At 39.5% G+C, this 23178-nt stretch overlaps 2 protein-coding genes across 9 annotated transcripts in view; both read right to left on the bottom strand.

Annotated features, from left to right (window-relative positions):
* LOC141437435 (uncharacterized) overlaps positions 1-23178 on the bottom strand; it is a 63414-nt gene that overhangs the window by 23072 nt on the left and 17164 nt on the right. For 4 of the 8 annotated variants that reach the window (XM_074100803.1, XM_074100820.1, XM_074100829.1 and 1 more), the window contains exons 5-8: positions 22939-23120; positions 22185-22335; positions 21023-21089; positions 17254-18763 (exon numbers count right to left, since the gene is read on the bottom strand). In XM_074100803.1, the coding sequence (XP_073956904.1) occupies positions 18159-18763; positions 21023-21089; positions 22185-22335; positions 22939-23120 (1005 nt within the window). In that variant the 3' untranslated portion in view covers positions 17254-18158. Of the gene's footprint in view, positions 1-17253; positions 18764-21022; positions 21090-22184; positions 22336-22938; positions 23121-23178 lie in introns of those variants that run through there. The other 4 variants (XM_074100837.1, XM_074100845.1, XM_074100854.1 and 1 more) reach the window with 4 other exon arrangements.
* Positions 864-4272, bottom strand: LOC141440410 (uncharacterized). Its single transcript, XM_074104922.1, has 4 exons — positions 4261-4272; positions 3674-3835; positions 2477-2625; positions 864-1095 (listed from the first exon to the last, which is right to left on the bottom strand). Exons 1-4 carry the CDS (start codon positions 4270-4272, stop codon positions 864-866), a joined length of 555 nt encoding a protein of 184 aa, XP_073961023.1.

The raw sequence follows: 23178 nt of genomic DNA, 5'->3' as shown, positions 1-23178 counted from the left end.
TACAGGATGGCCCATTTATTCGGTCAGTATGGGAAATGCTGAACTATACGACATACGAAATTTCTTCTTAGGGACCATGCCATCGATTTTAATAACAAGAAAAAACTGCATTCATGCATTTAAAAAACTGTACTCAGCTCGGGAATCGAACCGGTTGTTTTGAAAAAAAAAAAACTTCGAACCTACTAAAATAAATTATGTATGTGAAAACAATGCATTTCATTCCTTTTAGAATAATGTTTCATGGACACATTTACTTCTTAAGACGTACACAATAGATATCTAAATAGAAATAGTGTATTTTTTTTTTCATGGCGATATAAATGGGCCATTCTGTATAAATAACCAACACTTCAGCCAGTTGACACGACGTATAGCACGCCGCTTACTCAGATTTTTTATCATCTGCCTTTGTTTTATAGTGGCACTTCACATGGCATATTCACCGAAATGTTCACGTGTGTGAAAGTGATGCACTATATGGATGGCTAAGTGGTTAGAGAACCTGACTACGAAGCTTGAGGTCCTGGTTCGAATCCCGGCCGGGACTGATATTTGTGTGAATAACACGAATGTTTGTTCTCGGGTCTTCGATGTTTAATATGTATTTAAGTATGTATTTTATCTATATAAGTATGTTTATCGTGCCTAGTATCCATAGTACAGCTTTGTTAGTTTGGGACTAGGTTCAATTGGTGTCAAGTGTCCCATGATATTATTATTATTATTATTATATCATTTGTGGCGTAACAGCGCAAACTCAAATACGCATCGCCATGTGAAGTGCCACCATCAGGATGAGCGCAGTGCGAATTTGCCACAGCACCCGACCGACCAGCAGTCTGGACACACCGCGAATGACGTCACCGCGCGACCTCGCACTGAAAGTTACTAGTCCGTATTGCATGTGATGACGCTTCCCTGGCACTCGCCGCCGCGTCCGCTTCCGGGCCCTCGTGGTACTCATGAAAGCACGGCACTATGCAGAGATTGGTGCGGCATTCCGGGCAGTGGTACTGCGTCTTGCGGCGGAGTATCCTGCCGCACTCGTCGACGGTGTTCCAGCAGAAATTGCAGCTGAGAGGGGGGCCCGACCTGGAGAATATGAACAATAAATCTTTAGCTGTTGCCTGCCAGTTCGTACTTTAACTTGGGTCATCGTTTTGGCTGACCAGAATCATAAAAAACCTCGCCATATTACGGAAAACCAATAGAACTACTTCTGCTCTTTTAAAATACTTATGGCTTTTCTGTCCTAATTAATAGGACAATTTCGCCAGTGTCAAAGTAAACTCTCTTTGAGAGGGACGTTGTACGGTGATTGTAGTTTTTGCAACTTGATAGTAAAATTTCAGAAACCACGTGGAGACCACTTGCGCTTAAAAAATGTTAGACACGGAGCAATATAGGATTTTGGATCACTGTTCACTTGTTAAGGTTAATCGCCGCATAAAACACTATCAAAATTATACTTCAACTAGCCAAAGAAACAGAAATAGCAAAATTAGATATTGTCTACATCCGCCATCTTCGAATGCTACAAATCGAATCCAATAGAAATAATTTCTTGCACTGGTAACACTCAATTCAAATTCATCTGTCTATTGCTGTCAAAGTTTAACGTTGTTTGCGCGCGTCGTATTTTAAAGTGTTATTTTGTGTTTTTGTCTAAGGTTTTGTGCATTAAAATGCCGAAGATTATCCACAGCCTTGGAAGGAAAATAATTCACAATCTTTAAAAGTATTTGTCATAGAAAAAGTCTGAAGGATTAGAAAATATTCTTTAAATAACATCACCGACACCGTTGCCAATATGACTGAAAGGTATCGTATAGAAAGTGTAAAAGAATGTGCAATATAAAGCGTGGAAGTGCTGCCTCGCGTCAGGTTTTTTATATTCCTGTCAGCCTTTAGAGTTCTGTACCCGGAAGCTGAAAAAATGAACCATATTACTAAGCTTCCGCTGTCCTTCTATACAGGGCTGAAGTCATTATAATAATATGCATTATGATTGTTTTTTTTTGGAGTCTTTTTGTATTTTTTATGTTAATTCCAAATTTGTTACTTTTACGGGTATCCCGTGAAACCATATCGAAAATACAAACTGAAACATGGATCCACAGAAAAATCAGAAAAAGAGACCAGCGCATCGAACCAGGAATCGAACCCAGTCCTCAGCAATCCGTGCTGCGTGCTATAACCCCTACACCACGCTGGACAGGAATCAAGCCACCAATTTTTCGTATGCATTCATATCTCAGGTTGCTTATTTCTACTACGCTACTTACCTACTACTACTTTACTTATGCTACTTTTTGCTTATGTTTTCGATTCCCAGCGCTGGTCTCTTTTTCTGGTTTTTCTGTGCATCCATGTCTCAATTTGCATTTGCGATATAATATGCATTTCTTTTGTTGCTCCAACGAATAACAAAATTTTACTGAACTTCGATTTTCGTAGTAGCCCCCCCCTTTACCTGACAGCGGGCGTGTGACTGGCTCTCGTCTGCGGCGTCTCCGCCTCGAAGGAGGTGGAGGCCGAGCTGGAGTTGGCACTGCGGTCGATGTACGTCACTGCCCGGATGAGGAGCGAGCCGATTTCATGGTCGAGCGTCCGCGGCCGGCTCTGCAACCGGATCGACTGATATAACCACCCATTGATTAATTTTAACTGACGGATAAATGTGATGCCGTCTCCGTCTATTCGAACAAAACAAACAGAGACGGCATCACATTTATCCGTCAAATAATCAATAGATGGTGAAACAGGGGGTTAGACTAATAAATACTGCGTAAATCCTACTTATATATTATAAATGCGAAAGTATGTGTGTGCGTGTGTGTGTGTTTGATACTCCTTCACGCTAAAATGGCTGGACGCATTTGGATGAAATTTGGTACGTAGATAGCTTGACGTCTGGAATAACACATAGGCTATATAGGATAGTCCCACGGGATAGGGATTAAATCTTGTAATTTCAACCGCTGGGCTGTCATGAAATTTTGTACAGTTGTTCTTAACAAACCTCAATGTAGATCACGATATAAATTGGGATTACCCAGGGGAATTTTGTAAAATCCCGGAATTTCAATTCTAACTTTACCACGCGCCATATAAATCTGCCTAAAGTTCATTACTTAATAAGTACTCAGTTTTGACGCATTTTTGAGATACATTTTTTATGCGACGTCTTTACGTTACTCCTGGATTGTGTGCGAACCGCTTAACGGTATAGTGCCTATTCAATTATTGGAATTATACCTTTATAGTTTTTGTGGTACTAGTCGGGGCAATGAACTTTTAGGCAAAGTTAGGCGGGCGAAAGGTATACCAGATCGAATAGTGTACGCGTGCGAAACCGCAGGTAAACTCTATTAGTTCATAAGTTTTTGACGACAGATGGCCTAGTGGTTAGAGAACCTGACTACGAAGCTTGAGGTCCCGGGTTCGATTCCCGTGTCGGGGCAGATATTTGTATGAAAAATACGAATGGTTGTTTTCGGGTCTTGGGTGTTTAATATGTATTTAAGTATGTATCTATCTATATAATATATTTATCCGTTGCTTAGTACCCATAACACAAGCTTTGCTAAGCTTACTTTGGGACTAGGTCAATTGGTGTGAATTGTCCGTGATATTTATTTATTTATTTATAATCTGTAGTGGCACCAACCGAGCCGCCGGTGTACTGCGGGTAGGACTCGTGCTTCTTGAGCGTGGGCTGCGGGCCGCTGGCGCCGGCTCGGAGGCCTGTTTCCGCACCTCGCGCTCCTCGGGCTGCACGCGGCTCTGCCGCTTGAAGTACTTGGAGCGCGCAGGCGGATGCTCGACGAGTCTGCCGCATACGATCGATGAGAGTTTCAAGCGAAATGCCGCTAGATGGCGTTAGTATCGTGAGGTAGACTTAGTCTTGAATAGTCTTGATGCTTTGAGTATTTAACTAATACTCAGTCTTGATTCGATTGGCTTATCGTCGTTGATACTGCAATACGCGTAACTAGCTTTTTCCATAAGGTATAATGAGGGCTATCGTTTTTTGTCTCACTAGATGGCGCACTGTTGCGTGAGGTTTTTAAGTATGACTTTCAAAGTCTGTTATTACGGGCGTGAAAACAAAGTTTAGATTAAAATCATATTTAATACCCTTAACACCGTACCATAAAAATATCGAGCATGCCACAGTGTTGCATAGTCCCCGTTTTGTTCGAAAAAAGAAGGACAAATGTTTCCGAAAGACAAAACTGTCTCAAAACATCTCACAGTCTCATTCATTGCCCAGAACGCATATTTGCCATAATTAATTTCAGATATTGCAAAATATTCACAAAATTATTCTAATTATAAATAAACCCGCGTAGCTCACCCAAAAACTATGAGATTCGACATTTCGGAGACCTCACGCTACACTAGCGCCTCTAGTGGCGATTCATACGCGATAGCCTCATTATCACTGTACAGTCAGAAGAGTACTAACATCGTTCTGATCTGACAATGAAAATTATACCTTATGCAAAATGCTAGTTATGCGGTATTGCAGTAGCAACGACGTTATTAACCCCCGACGCAAAAGAAGGGTGTTATAAGCTTGACCGATATGTGTCTGTCTGTGGCGCCGTAGCTCTTAAACGGATGGACCGTATTGAATGCGGTTTTTTTTTGAAAGCAGGATTTCTAGCGATGGTTCTTAGACATGCTTCATCAAAATTGGTTTAGCCGGGGGCTTTCCAACTTTTTGTCGGTTAGGCTACAAACGTGACGCAAATGGACCTCAGACTAGCGCCATCTAGCCTGTCATGGAAACCCTCATTGAAAATTGATCTTATTTCTTGTTATTATTTGTTAATCTAGCTAAGCGTTACGCAATTTTGTGCTGTTGAGTATATTATGAACTAATCTAGATACCCCTACAGCCAATGTTGGCAGTTGTCTCACCGCCGGCGAGGAAACGATTGGCTATAGACTATTTTCTCGCTCAAGAACGAACAAAAGATATAAGATCCTGTGGGAGTAAAAGAGACATATATATTAATAGTTGATCGCTGGCGGTTCACACTGCCGGCGAGACTCGCTCTTACACCTTTGTCGCAGCGACAAGAGCTATAAAACTAGCTTAGCGATACTCGCTCAGCGCTGTTAGCTTGGCGGCCGCCCGGCTCGAGCGAGTGGAGCGAGTAATCGCCCGTCGTGCTCGAACAGTCTCTTTTCACTGCTCGCCCACTCGTTTCTAGTTACTCGCTCTGCTCGCTTCTCGCTCATCGTCGGCGGTGGGACAAGTGCCTTAGCAAAAGAAATAAAATTCAGTTCGAAATTGAATTTATGATTTTTTTAAACCTACATTCATTCTACGTCTGTCACTTTTTGCCACGCTCTATTCTATGCCATAGAATAGAGGAAAGCGTGGCATAGAGTCTATGCAGTAGATTCGGCGAGGTACGGCGCTACTTGCGTGTGACGTCACATGGAAATGTCTTTCTTTATCTAGTCTTGAATTTCAATCCTTTAACTGTGTTTTTAGTAACCCCATTGCACATTTTTTAACGTTCGGCTCCGGCAACGATCCACTAAAATTTACTCTAATACTATACGCATATCCCACAGCAGTCACTTCCTAGGTCATTTTTATGCCAGTGACTGTATACGTGTGTTACAAATGTAATAGATTCCGGTGGCAGTGACACGTTGTGACTTTTTAGTTCTTATCCTATGCAGTGAGCATGTTTTCAAAATAATTCGACACCTAAAGCTGGCATAGTATTTTATACGGAATCTTCCAAGTTTATGTATATTTTATACTTAGGCTGCTATTTACTCATAAACTACTAATAATTCTCAAGCAAACTTAGCCTTTATAGTTTTCCTTGAAAGTTTGATATACTTACTACCATCCTGAATTTAGATTTTAGAGGGGCGGGGGACGCTCGATTTTAATGAAAATTTGCACTTAAAGTTGAATATTTCGCAAACACATCACTGAATCGAAAAATCGTCTTAACAAATGGTTTTAAAAACCTATCCAACGATACCACACTAAAGGGTTGAATTAGAAAAAAAATCACCCCCACTTTACGTCTATAGGAGGTACCCTAAAAATATTTTTTTTAATTTTGAATTGTACCATTTTGTCGGCATAGTTTAACTATATATCCGTGCAAAATTACAGCTTTCTAGCATTGATAGTCCCTGAGAAAAGCCGCTGACGGACAGAGACAGCTAGACAGACATGGCAAAACTAGAAGGGTTCCGTTTTTGCCATTTTGGCTCCGGAACCCTAAAAAGTCACAGGCTGTAGGTCACTGGGACCGAACGTGTTAAAGGAATAGATCCTTAGGTTCTTTTCCACTGCTACTAGTGTAGTTTGTGAGCCTCTGCATGATGTTATGCATGTTCCTCCTTCACGCCAAAATACTGTTTTGGATGAAATTTGGTACTTGTGGATAGCTGGACGTTTGTAATAAAATAACACATAGGCTACTTTTTCCCAATATTCCCACGGGATCTGTACAGTGCGACAATAAATCTGGCCCTCAAATGTATGCAGTAATAGGTAGTTTTGTATGTAGAGTGAGCGAAACTTTGTGCGCTGAATACACTCCTATGTTTTGGGGAAATCTATGGGAATTTGGTATTAAATCTCGAAATTTCAGTTCGACTCTCAAATCGAATTGCTTGCGCGAGCGAAGCAGGAGGTAAAGCCTAGTGCGGAAGGACAGGAATAATAAAAACATGAAACTACAAAATAACCAAAAAATTTATTATCTATTTTGGTATAGAACATTATTATGTAGTGCTACGCACATTATTTATTATTTCCCATTCGTGATATTTGATTATTTAAGCTATAATGAATTCAACGTCGCACCAACTGAATGATTGCTCTGTAGGACTGAATGTAATTGGACTATTATAATTTAACACTCGACAAACTAAACCACTGCGACGTCCAGACTGATACAAAACTCACTTTATTTAACCTTTTCAACGCAAGCGATGATGTGATCAGCACTACAGATTCAAGTTTTGTTTATAATTTATTTGTTGAAATACATATTACAAAATACTATTGTAAAGTGAAGACCAAAAGGGTGGACAGCTATCTCTCTCAGCGTAATCAATCATTATCATCGTAATAACTTTCATTGCGACTATTCAGTCAAACTTGATGTTAAAATATTCTGGGATATATTTTACTTTGTATACGCAAAAGCAATTTACAAACGTAGACTAAAATCGCTCCATCTGTGTTTGGCGTAGCGTTGAAAAGGTTAACGCGATTCAGCACCTTTTACAACGTGAGATTTACTTAAGTAAATAATTCACAATACAGTCATAGTTTAAATACGGCGTAAACAAACTTTAATGCACTCGAAACGGAGAATCTCATTAACTTTCTAAAGTGGTAACTTGTGTCTGTTTAAGTAATTTAAGTTCGGACGCTCACAAACTTTTTGGTCAAATAAAAAAATATATATTCTAAATTACCAATGACCATAGGGCTGGTGCATTTCTCGCCCAACGTATTGGGATCACGATCCAGCGCGGAAACGCAGCCAGCCTTATGGGTACTCTTCCGCAGGGACATGACTTGGGGAAATTTTATATATAGGTAGATAAGTTATTTTTAGGATAGTTTAGTATAAGCACTTCAATTGTACCTTTTCTATGATGCGTTTGTTTAAATAAAATATACCATAGTAATTTAGATTGCCGAGCATTTCTTGGTAACATTACACGGGAAATTCAATAGACTGTTATTGGTAAAATATAAAATAATACATGAAAATATTACTTAGAAAAATGACTGGATTAAAATATTGTTATGTAAGTCAGGCCAGGCAACGCAACGAGGTACGGCTTAGATTGATACAAGGTGTTTGTTAGAGCCCGTTCTGGGGGGGCTACAACGAAATTCGAATTTTACACTTCTTAGTATAGAGTTGGTGTTTTATAGGATCCGATTTAGTGGGAACCGTATTTCAGTGCACGCGTTCACACAAATGTATGGTTCTAAAACAACACTAACGTTAAAGCAACTATTAAACTTTTCGAGATGAATACGAAAAAAGTCTTTTGTTTACGATTGATTTTTGCCCCTTCTCTATCATTTAGTAATTTCAAACCATACATTACATTGCATCTGGCCTGGCATAACCAACAATTCAGTAGGTCCAATTCTAAAATCACTTAACCGTTCGAATGAGACGGTCAAATTTGCATACCACGCTACAATATAGCAATAGAAAGAAGGCGCCACTTTCTTTGTACAGTCAAGTGTAAAAATATGAACTTATTCAAAGTTTCAAAAATAAGTAGGTACCACAGACTATTATTCCGACGCAATAAGGCCCTAGTGGTTCGAATAGATACTTATTTTTGCACTTGACTGTACGTACCAATCCTATTTTCGGAATCCCATACTTGGAACAAGGTAACAATTTTGTATAAAAACTTTTAGTTCCTCTTACGTCCGTCAACTATTGCAGTACTGTACCAAATGCGTGTTGATTTTAGGACTTTAGTATTGAACCCTATGATTACATAATTCTGCTTTCACAACATAACTATAGCAGTCTTTGAATTCGCGACCATCGCATTGTGATAAGTGATATTCGTTCCTTAACTCGATTTTATTTACATTTATATACATTACATCGCTGATTGAGGGATGTACCGGGGCCGTATCGAGATTGTCCGCACGTTTAGTACCACTCGGCACTTAATAGCAGACCCAGAGACATTGTCTAACGTGTTGACTCTTTCTACCCTCGTTTTATGCCGTATGACAGAAATTTGTGGTGAAACCGATTGTGATTCCAAGGGTCTGTTTCACCACCCATTGATTAATTTTATTTGACGGATAAATGTGATGCCGTCTCTGTCTATTCGAACAAAACAAACAGAGACGGCATCACATTTATCCGTCAGAGAAATTTAATCAATAGATGGTGAAATAGGGGGCAAGTTTGTCACACAATAAAGCTTCAGTTTCCAGTGGAGAAAATTAATTGAGAATACTAGGGTTGGTGCTACACGATAAATTTGGAACGTGAATAAATAATTTTAAGTAATACAAAACTTGCTTTTAGCTCTTACGTTTCGATCTATATGATGTATATTTTAAAGTTTTCTAATACTTTGAAGAAGGTTCTTAGAGAAAAAAAAAGTTACAAAAATAAGAAATCTTATGAACTATCTATATAAAAAACTGTTCTAATGTAACGTTACTCGTTTGTACGTTAAATTGCAACCGCAACGATTAGAAACATAAAACGTGAGTGCGGAACCGCGGGTTTACCCGTAAATATAATACATTAAAAGTGAATGAATTAGTACAGAACACGTAAATGAGGTTAAATCAATTAGGTAAATTGTACGGCAAACGTAAATATACGAAGAAACTCCGCATCGCATTCTTTCAATTTCCAGTTAAAATAACAGTGCTATGAATTACGTATTCTATATGAAGGAACCTAAAACCTAACTTATAATAGTTAAAAATCAAGTATAAGTTAATAGTTAAAATGTTGCGGATCTATAATTCGTTTTGACGAAGCCTGTTGCGGATATTGCGTTGTTAAGTAAGTTAATGTTGGAGGTGATTTACTTAAATGACATGTCTTTATGTTAAAAATCTACTTCAAATTGTTTTATACTTAGAGCCAACCCTAGAATAAAATGAATTTGCCCTACCGACAACAGGGTCCTACTACAACCCTACATACAACTTAATGTAATGATTATAAGTATCACTGGTTTTTAGGCTAAGGGGCTGTTTCAACATCCTTTGATTGGCGTCAACCGACGGTTAAATGTGATGCCGTCTCCGTCTATTCGAACAAAACAAATAGAGACGGCATCACACCTAACCGCCAGTTAACGCTAATCAATGGATGGTGAAACAGCCCCTTAATATGGCTCGAGAAACCGATAGGTGACAAAAGTCCATAAAAAGTCAGTACCTAATACATCTTCCGGCACGTCCAGGCTTTGATGCGAATTATGTTATCAGATGGACGCGCTGACGTTACCGTGACCATACGACGTTTTTAGGACGTTCTAAAGACCCGGTAATATTCAGAAGTGTCACACAGCCCCGGCATCACCGTTTCAGATCACCTACAGTGCTGACGCTATCTCACGTACACCGTAGCGCGTGAAAGAGCGACAACACACACCTACAGACGACAGACGCGTCTCGCTAAAGCTAAATTACAATCAGAATAAAAAATCAGTCGAAAATCAAGAGATCGCGTTCAAAAACTACGACGTTCTAAAAAAAAAAACATTGTTTCGTTTAGAAAAATAGTTATCTTAATGATGTTATTTCTAGTCGGGGCTATCTTATCCATCTGTCTTTTTCTAACTTAGGGCACGATGGACCCCTACTAGTGGCAAATCGTCATTTAAAAAAGCTCGTATCTCAGATCAATGTACACACAAAACTGAACCTTGAAGCGCACTGGGTAAAGTTCGCTTAGCAAAATCATCGGCTTCGGTATACGAGCTTTTGCATTGACGAAATGCAGACAATACTTAAATACTTAATGTTGTATACAGAGTGATGTAAAAAAACAACTATACATAATAAATGCTCGATTCATCACTTCAATGGATATTCATAATATCAAACTATCTTAACCTTTTCACCTACGATCGTAGACAAGTATACAAGATTTATATTGAGCTTAAACCGTGCTCAGGGGAATCTTAAACAGGAATACACATATTTAATTCAAAAATGTATAAATAAATCCCCAAGGGATCTTTGTTATTGGTAATAGAAACGTCTTTATTTTAGTACATAAGGACGCCAACGCATATGTATAGGCGGGACTAATACGCGACTGTAAAACACAGTTAAATATAATACAAGCTACGAACATATATAAATGCAGATGGCCACAGTTCAGACTCTTTAACAAGATATATACCAGAGACGAGGGTGCGATTCAGAGTAAAGTGTCTTGACGCTGGAATTAACATTGTCAATTATCAACAAGACGCTTGACTCCGTATAAAGCCTGTAGTATGAGTCAAGTTATGCTCATCAGAGCTTCGTTTCGAGAATCACGCCCCAGTGCTTGATATTAACACTTTCACTGTCCCTCGCTTTCGCCAGTCATGGGTTCCATACGCCAAAGTTCGCATACTCTTCGCTAGTCATACCGCAATTTTTGTCCGAACCATCGTTTGTCATAATTTTTTCCGAAATTTTTAAATAGTCATCCAGAGGTTTTCAACCGGTGTACCGTATATTTTCAGGTGTGCCGCGATCGCCGCAAAGCGTATGCGATTCGTACAAAAGGTGTCAACGAGGCCCTATTAAAAACTTTAGGTTTGTTTTATAACAATTCAGAACAATTATTGGATTCAGAGAGAAATGAGTTCGGACAAACATTACGTTTGGACTTTCAACAAGTATGCGAGACGATATGGACCCGTCCGTGCATTACAGGTACTGCACAAATGTACAGAATCATCCATTTTTGAATACATAGACGTGGCAGAACTAATTTGACGTTATATCACATGTAATGCACGGACATTTGAAGTGTTAAATTTATTTATGTGTGATGGATTAAAACCTTGTTAAACAGTTCGAACGGCAGCGTTTCGCTACAAAAACAAATAAAAATACAGAAATAAAGTCGACATCTCCGTACTGCCAAAAATTGAGTCACAGGTTGTTTTTTTTTTAAAAGAAAAATCGTTATGTTCACACGTTACATTAGTGTGCAATCTCGAGCGGGTATTCAATTGAGATTTTCGTACCTTATTATTACATTGAGATATAGTCTCGTATTACATTAGGTTAGGTTGTACGTAAATATACGAAGGCATTGTGAGAGCGATTTTTATTTTTATTTCATCTCCGTTATTACTCGCAATTGCATACACTGTACTGTGTTAACTGAGACGATGTTTACACTGGTGTACTGCCGTTTGGGTCAAATTTCACTTCCCAAAAAAATTTTTCGCTGTCCTTTCTACTCCCAAACTATTTTTAGCACATACATTTCGCATTTCATTTTGGTCAAATTATCATTTGGCATGATTTATCCTTGTCTAGTTTTATTAAGACAAATCGTCACTTTTGAAAAAAAAATCGTATCTAAAATCAATGTCACCAAAATTGAACACATATTCATCTTTCAAAAAAAAACTATTTTGAGGTACATACAAGGTTTTATTAAAGTATTTAGTGACGAAATGATTATTTACCAAATGTTTTCTTTGGCTAATATTATAAACGAAAAAAAAAGTTTGTTCCAATTATCAGTTCACTTATTCAACTTACAGCAGCGAGCGAGCAAGACTTGTCGGGGCAGAAGTGACTCGAATAGGTTAGGTTAGTTCTTTTAGCGCCCGAAAAACCTGACAAGTGAAAGTTCAATTAGGATATAAATATTTTTCCGCGCAATATTTTGGAACGAGTATATTATGTCAAACTATACATTTGACTCAATGATACATGGCAAAATAAAATAATATATTTGTAAATAATTTGCCAAAAAAAATGCTAAATAAAAATAAAAATAGACTAATGATTTTTTGCCAAATGATAAGTTCAGAAAAATTGTTTGGGACATGATACTTTGGGAAAAGCTTTGTTGCCCATACATTAGTAACCTATTCAAATAAATACCTGGGTATGTATGTTTTTTACTTTCGTCTGAAAGTACATACTGTTCGTTGCCTATACATAAAGTAAAGGTACTAGCAGAAAAATAAACTCTTAAAAGTATCTTGCCATACGCTTTAATGATTAGAGCATACCCGTACAGCAATTTAATACTGTCATCATCCAATGCTCAGAGTAAAATTAAATTACAATTACAACACTGGTAATAAACGTCAATTCACTGGATAACTGTAAAATTGTACGCGTAAGTACGAAATTTTTATATAATACTGAATTTTTTGGTTAGCTGAAACAGCGAATAAAAAATGATGTAAAAAAAAAACTTCGAATACTCGGGGAGGTAGTTTGAAAAGTATAAGCTGCCTTCTCAATCTTAATGCTAGGCGCGATAGATGTATAACGCTGAGTAAGTAAACATAACACAAAAAAACTGATGCGATAATCCTATTCAAGTTTTCACAAAACTTTTCCAAATACGAAAAAAAAAAGATTCAATAACAGATCAAGTAACAAGCGACATTTTTATACCAACTGCTTTAGTTTCACTGGCAAATAGACACCGATCAAATGAATAATGTTTTTCCATCGTATTTTGTCAGATAAGTTTGTATTTATATTACTTTCTCAACTAGCTTTCCAACTTAGTAATACAAATTCGTTACCTACTCATGACCAAAAACATTCAGCTTTTGTTTAAAGAGTCCATTTCGCTTACTGTCTCTACCAACTACTCAGCATTATATAGGTAGTAGAGCAGAACCTACAAACATCTCTCTCGCTCGTATGAGACAAATGTGAGCAAGAGAGCTATATGATTATGGGGTTCTACTTTCCTGCCGTTTACTATACAAGCGTTGCACATCTACCGCGCTCGTTATCATTTTAAGTACATCTTACGTTAACTTCACTATCACATATCACTTTCCCTTTAACTTACGCTAAAAATCTTGTGCAATAAGAAAAAAAAAATCATGTTCCAATCGCGTATTATACAACTTATATTATTGAGATCTACTTAAACATTATTGATTATGGCAAACAGACTTGTGGACTATATGTGATGTGGGGAGGACCGGGAGTTTGTGTAGCATGATTGAAATGTTCATATGTTTTACATATGTCGCATTTTATCGACAAAATATCTATTACGTAATAGTATCTCAGTTAGTGGTTTTAAAACTACCGCTAGTTTAAAAAAAAACTATTCAGAAAGACTCATAAAAATACTGTGAAGGCTTAGTTAGCTTAAGGGGCTGTTTCACCATCCATTGATTAGCGTTAACCGACGGTTAAATGTGATGCCGTCTCCGTCTATTCGAACAAAACAAATAGAGACGGCAACACACCTAACCGCCAGTTAACACTAATCAATGGATGGTGAAACAGCCCCTAAATGTGATAAAATAAAACTAAGTAAAATAAAAGAAAATGTAGACCAGTTTACCTTTAATTCGCTCTGGATATTTCTCTATATTTACTAAATAGATTCATAATAAAGAGTAGAAGATAAGCTATACTATTTAGGGCTCGTCTAAAAAAGGTGACAGTTTTGCCTGCTTACCAAAGAACAAACAGTAAACAAATATCGTGCGTCGTCATCTTAAATCATGAAAAACTCTGATGCTTGCGATCGCAATCAAATGACAGATTTCGCATACAAAAACTGTCACTTAATTGCGATCGCGAGCGGCAGAAACGTAAAACAATACGGCCTCAGGTTGGTTTAACTTTTTGACAGCGGTCATCCCGCCCCGTACATACCATTAGTACCAGCACTGCGCGAAAACAATACAGAAGTATTTGTATCTACCGTTGTATTCTGAGTTTAGCTCTCCGATTTCAATAAAATTTGGGAGGTAGACTCAGTCTATGATTCCGAGCTGGAAAAACAGGGTTTCCAGATGTGTCCCCAAAATTATTAGGAAAAATCGTACCAAAACGGACACATCCATACAATATTTTGGGGACAGATCTGTCCGATTCGTATTGTTTTGTTTGAAGATAACATCTGGCATTGTCCGCTTTTACACCTGGCATAGAGACTTTAGTAGATGTGTGGAAATACCCACAAAAGCTAAAACCTAAAATTGCTACAAGTTGCTCCGAAGCGGTAACGTTTCGTGTGCTCTGCCTACCCCATTTTGGAATACAGGCGTGATGTTTATGTGTGTGTGTGTGTGTGTGTGTGTGTGTGGAAATATCGGGAGCTTATTAAAGACAATCGTGATCTACGTTCCATGGAAAATAATGTAACTAACCATGAATCATTTAAAGCAGATTGTTGTGATGTTTTTTATGCATAAATACTATATTAATGATGTATGTGTAAGTACTTAACAATAATTAGGTATACTCGAAAAAACAGCCACAATAGAACCGTATATAAATAAACGTCTTAATTTAATGATAACATATTAATGTTAGGACGATTTCAGAGAGTATCTGAAATTTCGTCAAAAAATCATGACTTTTTGACATCACACTTTAGCTATACGCAAAACGAATCTACCCTTACTTCTATATTTTAGTCGATAAAATACAACACTTAGGGGCTGTTTCACCATCCATTTATTAGTGTTAACTGACGGTTAAATGTGATGCCGTCTCTATTTGTTTTGTTCGAATAGACGGAGACGGCATCACATTTAACCGTCAGTTAACACTAATCAATGGACCGTGAAACAGCCCCTTAATCTCTTCATCGTTTTCATTCGCGTCACAGAAACTCCCTAGTCCAAGTGATGCATCATATCAAGTCAAGTAATCCGCTTGGAGTGCGTCTTAAAAAGCAAAAAAACTTTTTAAACTTGATTGCAATAAGTAAAGCTTTATACGGGGCGAGAAACGTGAGTTTTGTTATTGCAAGTCGCGGCTATGTAAATTAACACGTTCGGCCCCGGCAACGATCCCCTAATCTCTAACGCTATGCCCACGCATATTCCACGTATACGTGTCACAGACGTAATACATTCCGGTGCCAGTGACACAACGTCTGCGACTTTTTAGTTCCTTCTTAGTATAAGGTCCAAAAAAAATCTCACCTCCTAAAGGCTGGCATAGCGTAAGGGCTTAGCGGAACGTTGCCGGAGCCGAATGCGTTCCACTAAGCCCTTACGCTAGGCATACTAAAAAGTCACAAACGTGTCACTGGGGCCGAACGTGTATAATCTACGACAGTGTACGGAAACTCGTATTTCTCGCCCTGTCTAAGTGCGTACGCTAGCTGGCGCGGGCGCAGGTACAATCCTATGCACGCGACGCGCGCAGTTAGCGCTGCTCACACTATCGTTCAACAGGCGGCCACCCGCTCCGCGCAAACCGCGTCAGCCAGCGTATGCCCTAAGGCAGTCTCCAAAACCAGCGAGTCCTAAACTCGAAGCGGACCACTCTGCTTGAAACTTATTCTGAGTTTTGTTCACGTTAAAACACATTCGCAACAATAATGCGCATAATTAAATATAAGTTTTGCTTCAAAGAACGGAGCACAATACTTACTAACACACCTAGATGTTCAATAACGAACGTATAAAAACGATTGCAATTTTAATTTGCACCTTTTGTGCACTCACTTCGGCGGCTCACTGGGCAGCTCACTTAACTCTAGAATATTGCATTTTGATATGTAATATTTGATCTAGCAAATGATATTTAAATAACTACTAGGATTTTACTACACTACAGCAATCATAGTTTAGAATGTAATAAAGTAATAACGTTAAGCTGGGTAATGCTAGACAGAGCGTTTGTATACTTTGCTACTTTGTCGCCGTCACTTCGTGTTTGATAGTTTGTATAAAATTGTCAGAAGGCTTACAGTGACAAGGTACTAAAGTGTAAAGATATTTTTGACCTAGACTGTACAAGGTTTCATAGTGATCGATATAACACTGACGAATCAGCCTTGGGTTTTTCACGTCAAGAAAACATGTGTGCACGAGGCCTAATGCGTGACCTCTTAATTCGCGCCCTCCTCATGACAAATCACATGAGAACATGAATTATCAGCTCGTATATTCCGGATTGACAATTTCCGTGCGTACATTAGCCTCACCCCTCTGCAAATAATCTGCATATTTCCCCATTCATTCGCTTCAATTTTTACTGTTCATTATTCAAACAATACCTAATACATTCGCGCTCGCATCAAACATGGCCAGCATATAAATAAACCGCCGCACGCTTAGTCACTAATTGACACTGAAATCGTTCAACGACTTCACTTACAAAGCCACTTAAGTCCCTGGGAGCGGCATTATTTTAACGTGAACAAAAACATCACAGTCCGTACCTACTGCGTGGGGCAAGGAACTTTACATGATTTTAACTCGGCTATACATACAACGTGTTTTAATTGATTTCCGTCAACTTCGACAGATGGCTCAGCTCATTTAAAATTTTCATATTTTCTTTCTTATATAATGTAACTTCGCTGATATTATTAGAGATCAAATTGTAAAATTCACATTCTTCTTAAACTAAATATGTGTGATTTTAGTTACGGATTAAAAAAAAGTCATAAACCTTTACACTGTTTTACCACACATGATTAATCATCTTAACTCTTGATCAATTTTAAACAGTAAGAGTTAACCACTAGTGTCTTGGAGAAGTTAACGGAAATCAAAAGAACACGTTGTATAAAAATACATCCTCAGAAAGTAAAGGTGAGTTGCACTGCAAATTGAGATCCATGTAATATGATTTTAGTGTAGCCATTGTGAACACAATCTGATTATTGAGATAACTGCCTCATTCACAAGTCACTTCCTTGAGTACAATGACAATGACCTTATTATACAAGGCGGAGTTTACGTTGGTTCATGGTTTATGTGAAGTGTACCACCTATGGTAATTCAAGTGGTGTCTACACTTCGGTGTTGGATTCAAATGTAAATGATTGGTTCACAATGGTCCCAGAAAATCGATAATGGATCTAGAAGGATCATAGCACCAATAAACGTGCGAGCAAAGGTATCTTTCGACAAACACTGCATTTTATAACACATTATTATAGTAAATTATATAATCGCGCGACTTAGGTAAGGTTAGGTTAGTATAACCAAAAAGTCAGCAAAACACAGTCTCCCAAATAAAAAAGTGCAAAGTAAATGACGCCATTGTTATGTAACCGGCATATTACTGACGATACAATAACAGTGCAACTGTTTTTTATTAATTCATTGATATTTAGCTCTCCTTTTATTCCTCTTCTCCTTTGCGTCTAGTGTTATCAAACGAAGCGTTAGTCGAACGATGTATTCGATCAACGCTTTTTGGTGAAACTAGAAACACTTTCTGGTGAAACATCGGGTTGCGTTATGTAGTTCCCGCCCCACGCGCACTGGCCGCGAACATAATACTGGACTTACCGGTAACGAGTTATATTTACATTGATTTACATCAACATATGCGTGTATATATCGTAGCGCGGGACTCTTGGCGGGTTCGCATTAGGCTCGCCCGCCCACTCTTGTCACAACGAGTAAGATTCCTCGATGGGAGCCCCGCAAGCCGCGTTCTATTGCATGTTATTGAAGTTCACCCCCAGAATGTTGAGGGGCGAGTTGTGGGGCACGCCCTGGAGGGGGAAGTCGAGGGGGCGCGAGTCTATGAAGCCGACGGGGACGGGATGCGGGGGACAGATGAGGGCCATCTGCTGTTCCTGCTGCGGCGGTTCCTCCTTGTGTTCTGGCGGCGGGGTGGTGTGTTCTCTTTTGATGCGCGACTTGATTGACGGCCGGTTGTTGGGGTAGCCTTTCTTCTTGTATTCGAGCCAGAGGGTTCTGTTGTTGACGCCGAACATGCGCGCGGCCTTGCAGAAGCCAATGCCGCCGAAGCGTACGGCTTCTAGGGCGCGCTGGAAGTTCTCTTCGGACTGTGGGTTGGTGGCGCGGCGGCGCTTGGGCTGGGCGGGCGGCAGGTCGTGGGCGGGGTGAGGCTCGGGCGCGCAGGACGGGCCGGGGCTGGGGCCCGCGACCCCGCCCGCCTGCGCGTACTCCCCCATTTCCCCCTCCATGTGCTGGTTGATGACGTTCCCCATGTACATGGTAGGGTCGTGGGGCAGCCCGAGACACGCGTTCGAGTAGCGGGGGTACGTGTGCTCCATCATACTCCACTGCGCTCCTGGGAAGAGAGATAAACGGATATATAACTAGTCATAATATACACAAGCTCTATTTGGGTACTAGCTCTGTGTGAACTCATTGATCTCCCTTCCCTGGAAAGTAAGGCATGCTACACATATCACAAGCGTCGTCGTTTGAACGCCTTTGTGCGCGAAAATACATCTCCTATTGGTGATTATTCACTATCATACCCTCCTGGGGTTCAAAGTGATAATACTAGTACATATTGTTAGCAAGAATTTATACCGTTTGAAAAAGGAATACGTGTCATTTTCTCTGTATCATTCAAATTAACAAAAAATAAATTCAACTTTATCTATGAGACTTTAAGATTTAAATTTCGATGTAAATTTTTGCTGTACGATGGGTCGCAGGAGGATACGCTATCAATATTCAAATCAGTTTCTAACTTGGGTTGACATAGGATACTGAGTCCTTTTAAACACTTTGTCTAATTTGAAACAAAGAGTATGTTTTTAAACATTTTTCCTTCCACTTTAAATCTCAAATACATATACAAGATGTTCTTAAACTATTCCGGGACAATTCAGCAGACGGTGGATATGGTATGACCAAACACATAATCATAATCAAATCAATATAAATGCATGATTTCCATTAAATTCCATATAAATGATACAATGTTTAATTTAGTTTTTAAGTATTATTGTGTGCCCGTGCAGGGCGTCATGGACTGCATGACCTATGTAACTATAACATCCTTTTGAAATGTATATGACTATACAGTGAAATAAATCCGACTAATATTTTAATTTTCAAAGTTTGTGAGTGAGTGAGTGAGTATATTTGTTACTTCTTCACGCTGAAACGGCTGGACGGATTTGAATGAAATTTGGCAAAAAAGTTAGTTTATAACCTGGATTAAAATTAAAAATAGGATACTTTTTATCCCGATATTCTCACGGGATAAGGATAAAATATCTAAATAACAACCGCTGGGCTTAGAGTCATGGAATTTGGTATTTAGATAGCTGGACATCTGGAATAAATAGGCTACTTTTTATCCCGATATTCCCACGGGATAGGGATAAAATCTCGAAATAACAACCGCTGGGTTTAGAGTCATGAAATTTGGCATGGGTGTTTTAATTTAACGTCAATGAAAACCACGATGTAATTTTAGGGAATTCCCACGAGAATTTATTAAAATCCCGGAATTTCAATTCAACTGCTGTATCTAATGATTTACGCGTGCGAAGCCGCGGGTAAACGCTAGTAAATAAATACATTTTTTCGAGAATTCTATTTTAGTTGACTAATGTAGGGCACTGTTAGTTAACGGCGTCGAAGGCGTTACTAAACTACGAATAAAAAATCCGATGAAAAAACTTCACGGTATTGAAACTGGCCCAACTGAATTATTCCGAATTCATTTTAAACAACATGTATACTACCCAAATGAATATAGGGCCCACGTGAGTTTCATTGGTAATTCGAAAATACTAATAAATATTATTCATTTTATCATTCCATTTCTAATGAAAAACCGGCCAAGAGCGTGTCGTACACGCCCAGGATAGGGTTCCGAAGATGTTTCGAGGTTTGGATGTTTGTTACTCAATCAGGTCTAAACCACTTGACTGATTTAGATGAAATTCGGTATACAGATAATATGAGTCCCGGAGAAGGACATATGATATTTTTTATCCTGGAAAATTATACAGTTCCCGCGGGATAGCGATAAACGTATTCTGCGCGGACGGAGTCGCGGGTCATCATCCCAGCCTATATACGTCCCACTGCTGGGCACAGGCCTCCTCTCAGAACAAGAGGGCTTGGGCCATAGTTCCCACGCGGGCCCAGTGTGGATTGGGTACTTCACACGCACCATTGAATTGCTTCGCAAGTTTGTGTGTTTCCTCACGATGTTTTCCTTCACCGCAAAGCTCGTGGTAAATTTCAAATGTAATTCCGCACATGAATTTCGAAAAACGCAGAGGTGCGAGCCGGGGTTTGAACCCACGACCCTCTGCTTGAGTCTCGGGGTTTGAGTCGCGGGTAACAGCTAGTATATTATAAATCAAAGCTTGTCAACGCGTACTGTTGAACGGAATTCAAGTTTGGAATTCAAGATTAGATAAAGAAAGTAATACTAGCACGTGGCGTCACACTTTAGCATTGGCAACAGATTTTGCGGGACGTTGCGGTGACGCAAGACAACAACGCTTAGCAACAATGTGATGGTCTCTTAGATACCAGACCCGTTTTTTTTGATCTTGCTTTCATATATCCTTACCTTGTGGTAGCCCCGTCGCGCCGGACTCCATCGGCAAAGGTTCTACGTTCATGTGAGGATCAGCGTTCTGGGACAAAATAAACACTATTTAACAAAACAAATAGAGACTGCATCACATTTTTCCGTCAAATAAATTTAATCAATGGATTGTGAAAAAGGGGTTTATCTATTTCTTTTTAATCTGTAGAATTCGATCCTTATATCAACTCATGCAAAGGCGATGATGCTTTGGCAGTGAAAGTCTCTGCGCTGCTCTTCGCTATGTGTGCCGGCCCTAACTTGGTTCTAGCGACCTAAATAAAACCGACAGACATTTTATGTTCAGTGCCGTCGCTCTGAGCTGTCTCTGCTACACCACAGTATAAAGCAGTATGGAAGCTAGGCATATTTTTGAGATACATACCTACGCTCCAATGGAGCGTTAGGGTTGTCCACTTATTTTTAATGAAATTGAAAAAAAAAAGTTTAGTTCGCGCTATATCTCGGACGGTCGAATAGCTAAAAATCTAATAAAAAAATCTAATAGTTCCGTGTTGTCAATTATATATAAAACGGCAAATATTCAATTTAATTTATTCCTATAACAATTGACTTTGTGTTATATATTAAAATCTATGAAATATAGCCTCTTTTTGAAACTAAATGAAATAAACACATATAAACAAAAAACAACAACTGAGAAACTGGTAGAACGATAGTAAAAATCATTCTTACCTTTGCATGCCACAGTGTTTCATAGTCCCCGTTTTGTTCGGAAAAAAGGGAGGACAAATGTTTCCGAAAGAGAAAACTTTCTCAAAACACAGACATTAATTGCCCCGGAACGCATATTTGCCATAATTAATTTCAGATATTGCAAAATATTCACAAAATTATTCTAATTTTAAATAAACCCGCGTAGCTCAGCCAAAAACTATGAGATTTGACATTTCGGAGACCCCACGCTACACTAGCGCCTCTAGCGGCGAATTCATACGCGATAGCCCTCATTGAAACGACGCAACGCGGCCACTACTCGTCTCGACGCGTCACCCGCGACTGCAGTACCGCGAGACCCCCTTCGGGGCCGTGTAGAGCGCGCATCTGTGTGTGTGTTCGTTTCGATCGATTTGTTCGTAGCTTCCATACTGCTTTAGCTTAGATATACTGTGGCTACACTGACCTGCGGCGCGCCGTCCTCGTACTCCCGCCGTCGCTGCGGCAGACTGCTGAGCGTGACCGAGTCCCGCGCGGGGTCGTGCGGGTGCCCCTCCTCCCGCTGTTCCTCACCCACCATGTTGAGTGAAGTCGAGCCCGTTGAGCTTTTCCTGCGTCTGACAAGTTTTTATTTACTACTCATATAAAAAATATCGTATGTTTTGCTAAGTCAATAATACTACGTCTTAAATTTTCGGATTTCATGACTCTAAACCCAACGGTTGTTATTTCGAGATTTTATCCCTGTCCCGTGGGAATATCGGGATAAAAAGTAGCCTATGTGTTATTCCAGACGTCCAGCTACCTACACACCAAATTTTATGACATGACTCTAAGCCCAACGGTTGTTATTTCGAGTTTTTATCCCTATTCCGTGGGAATATCGGGATAAAAAGTAGCCTATGTGTTATTCCAGATGTCCAGCTATCTACATACCAAATTTCATCCAAAATCCGTTCAGCCGTTTTAGCGCGAAAGAGTAACAAACATACACACACACAAACACAAACTTTCGCATTTATAATATTAGTAGGATCTTTTCTCGACACATAGCTGTGTGGCAGCCATTTTGCTGTCTGTTATTCCCTCTTCCAAGGAATAGCAACTGCCTCTTTCACTTCCTTTTTTTTTATTCAGAGAAATCGACATGAAAATTTTGCTGCCAGTATTCCTATGTGTTATCAGCTGATAAAGCATTCTTATTCTCAAATGCGACTCACATTCCGTACCTTTTCCTCTTAGTGGAGGGTGACGTCGCCGGCGAGGCGGAGTGCCGGTTCGAGTCCAGAGAGTCCCCCTGCGACTGTATGTCGGCGGTGGTGCCCTGGGAGCGGGTTAGGGACGTCGTCTCCGGCATCTCCGTGAGACCCTTGATCTTTAAGTGCTTCGCTGTGTCTAGTACCTGGAACGAAGGGTATTTTAGTCGGGTGCGCCAAAGTTCGCATACTCTTCACTAGTCA

Source organism: Choristoneura fumiferana, chromosome Z (assembly GCF_025370935.1).
Source record: "Choristoneura fumiferana chromosome Z, NRCan_CFum_1, whole genome shotgun sequence".
Classification (NCBI taxonomy): Eukaryota; Metazoa; Arthropoda; class Insecta; order Lepidoptera; family Tortricidae; genus Choristoneura; species Choristoneura fumiferana.
The sequence above is the reverse complement of the archived record's forward strand: the minus strand, read 5'-3'. Positions and strand labels throughout refer to the sequence as shown.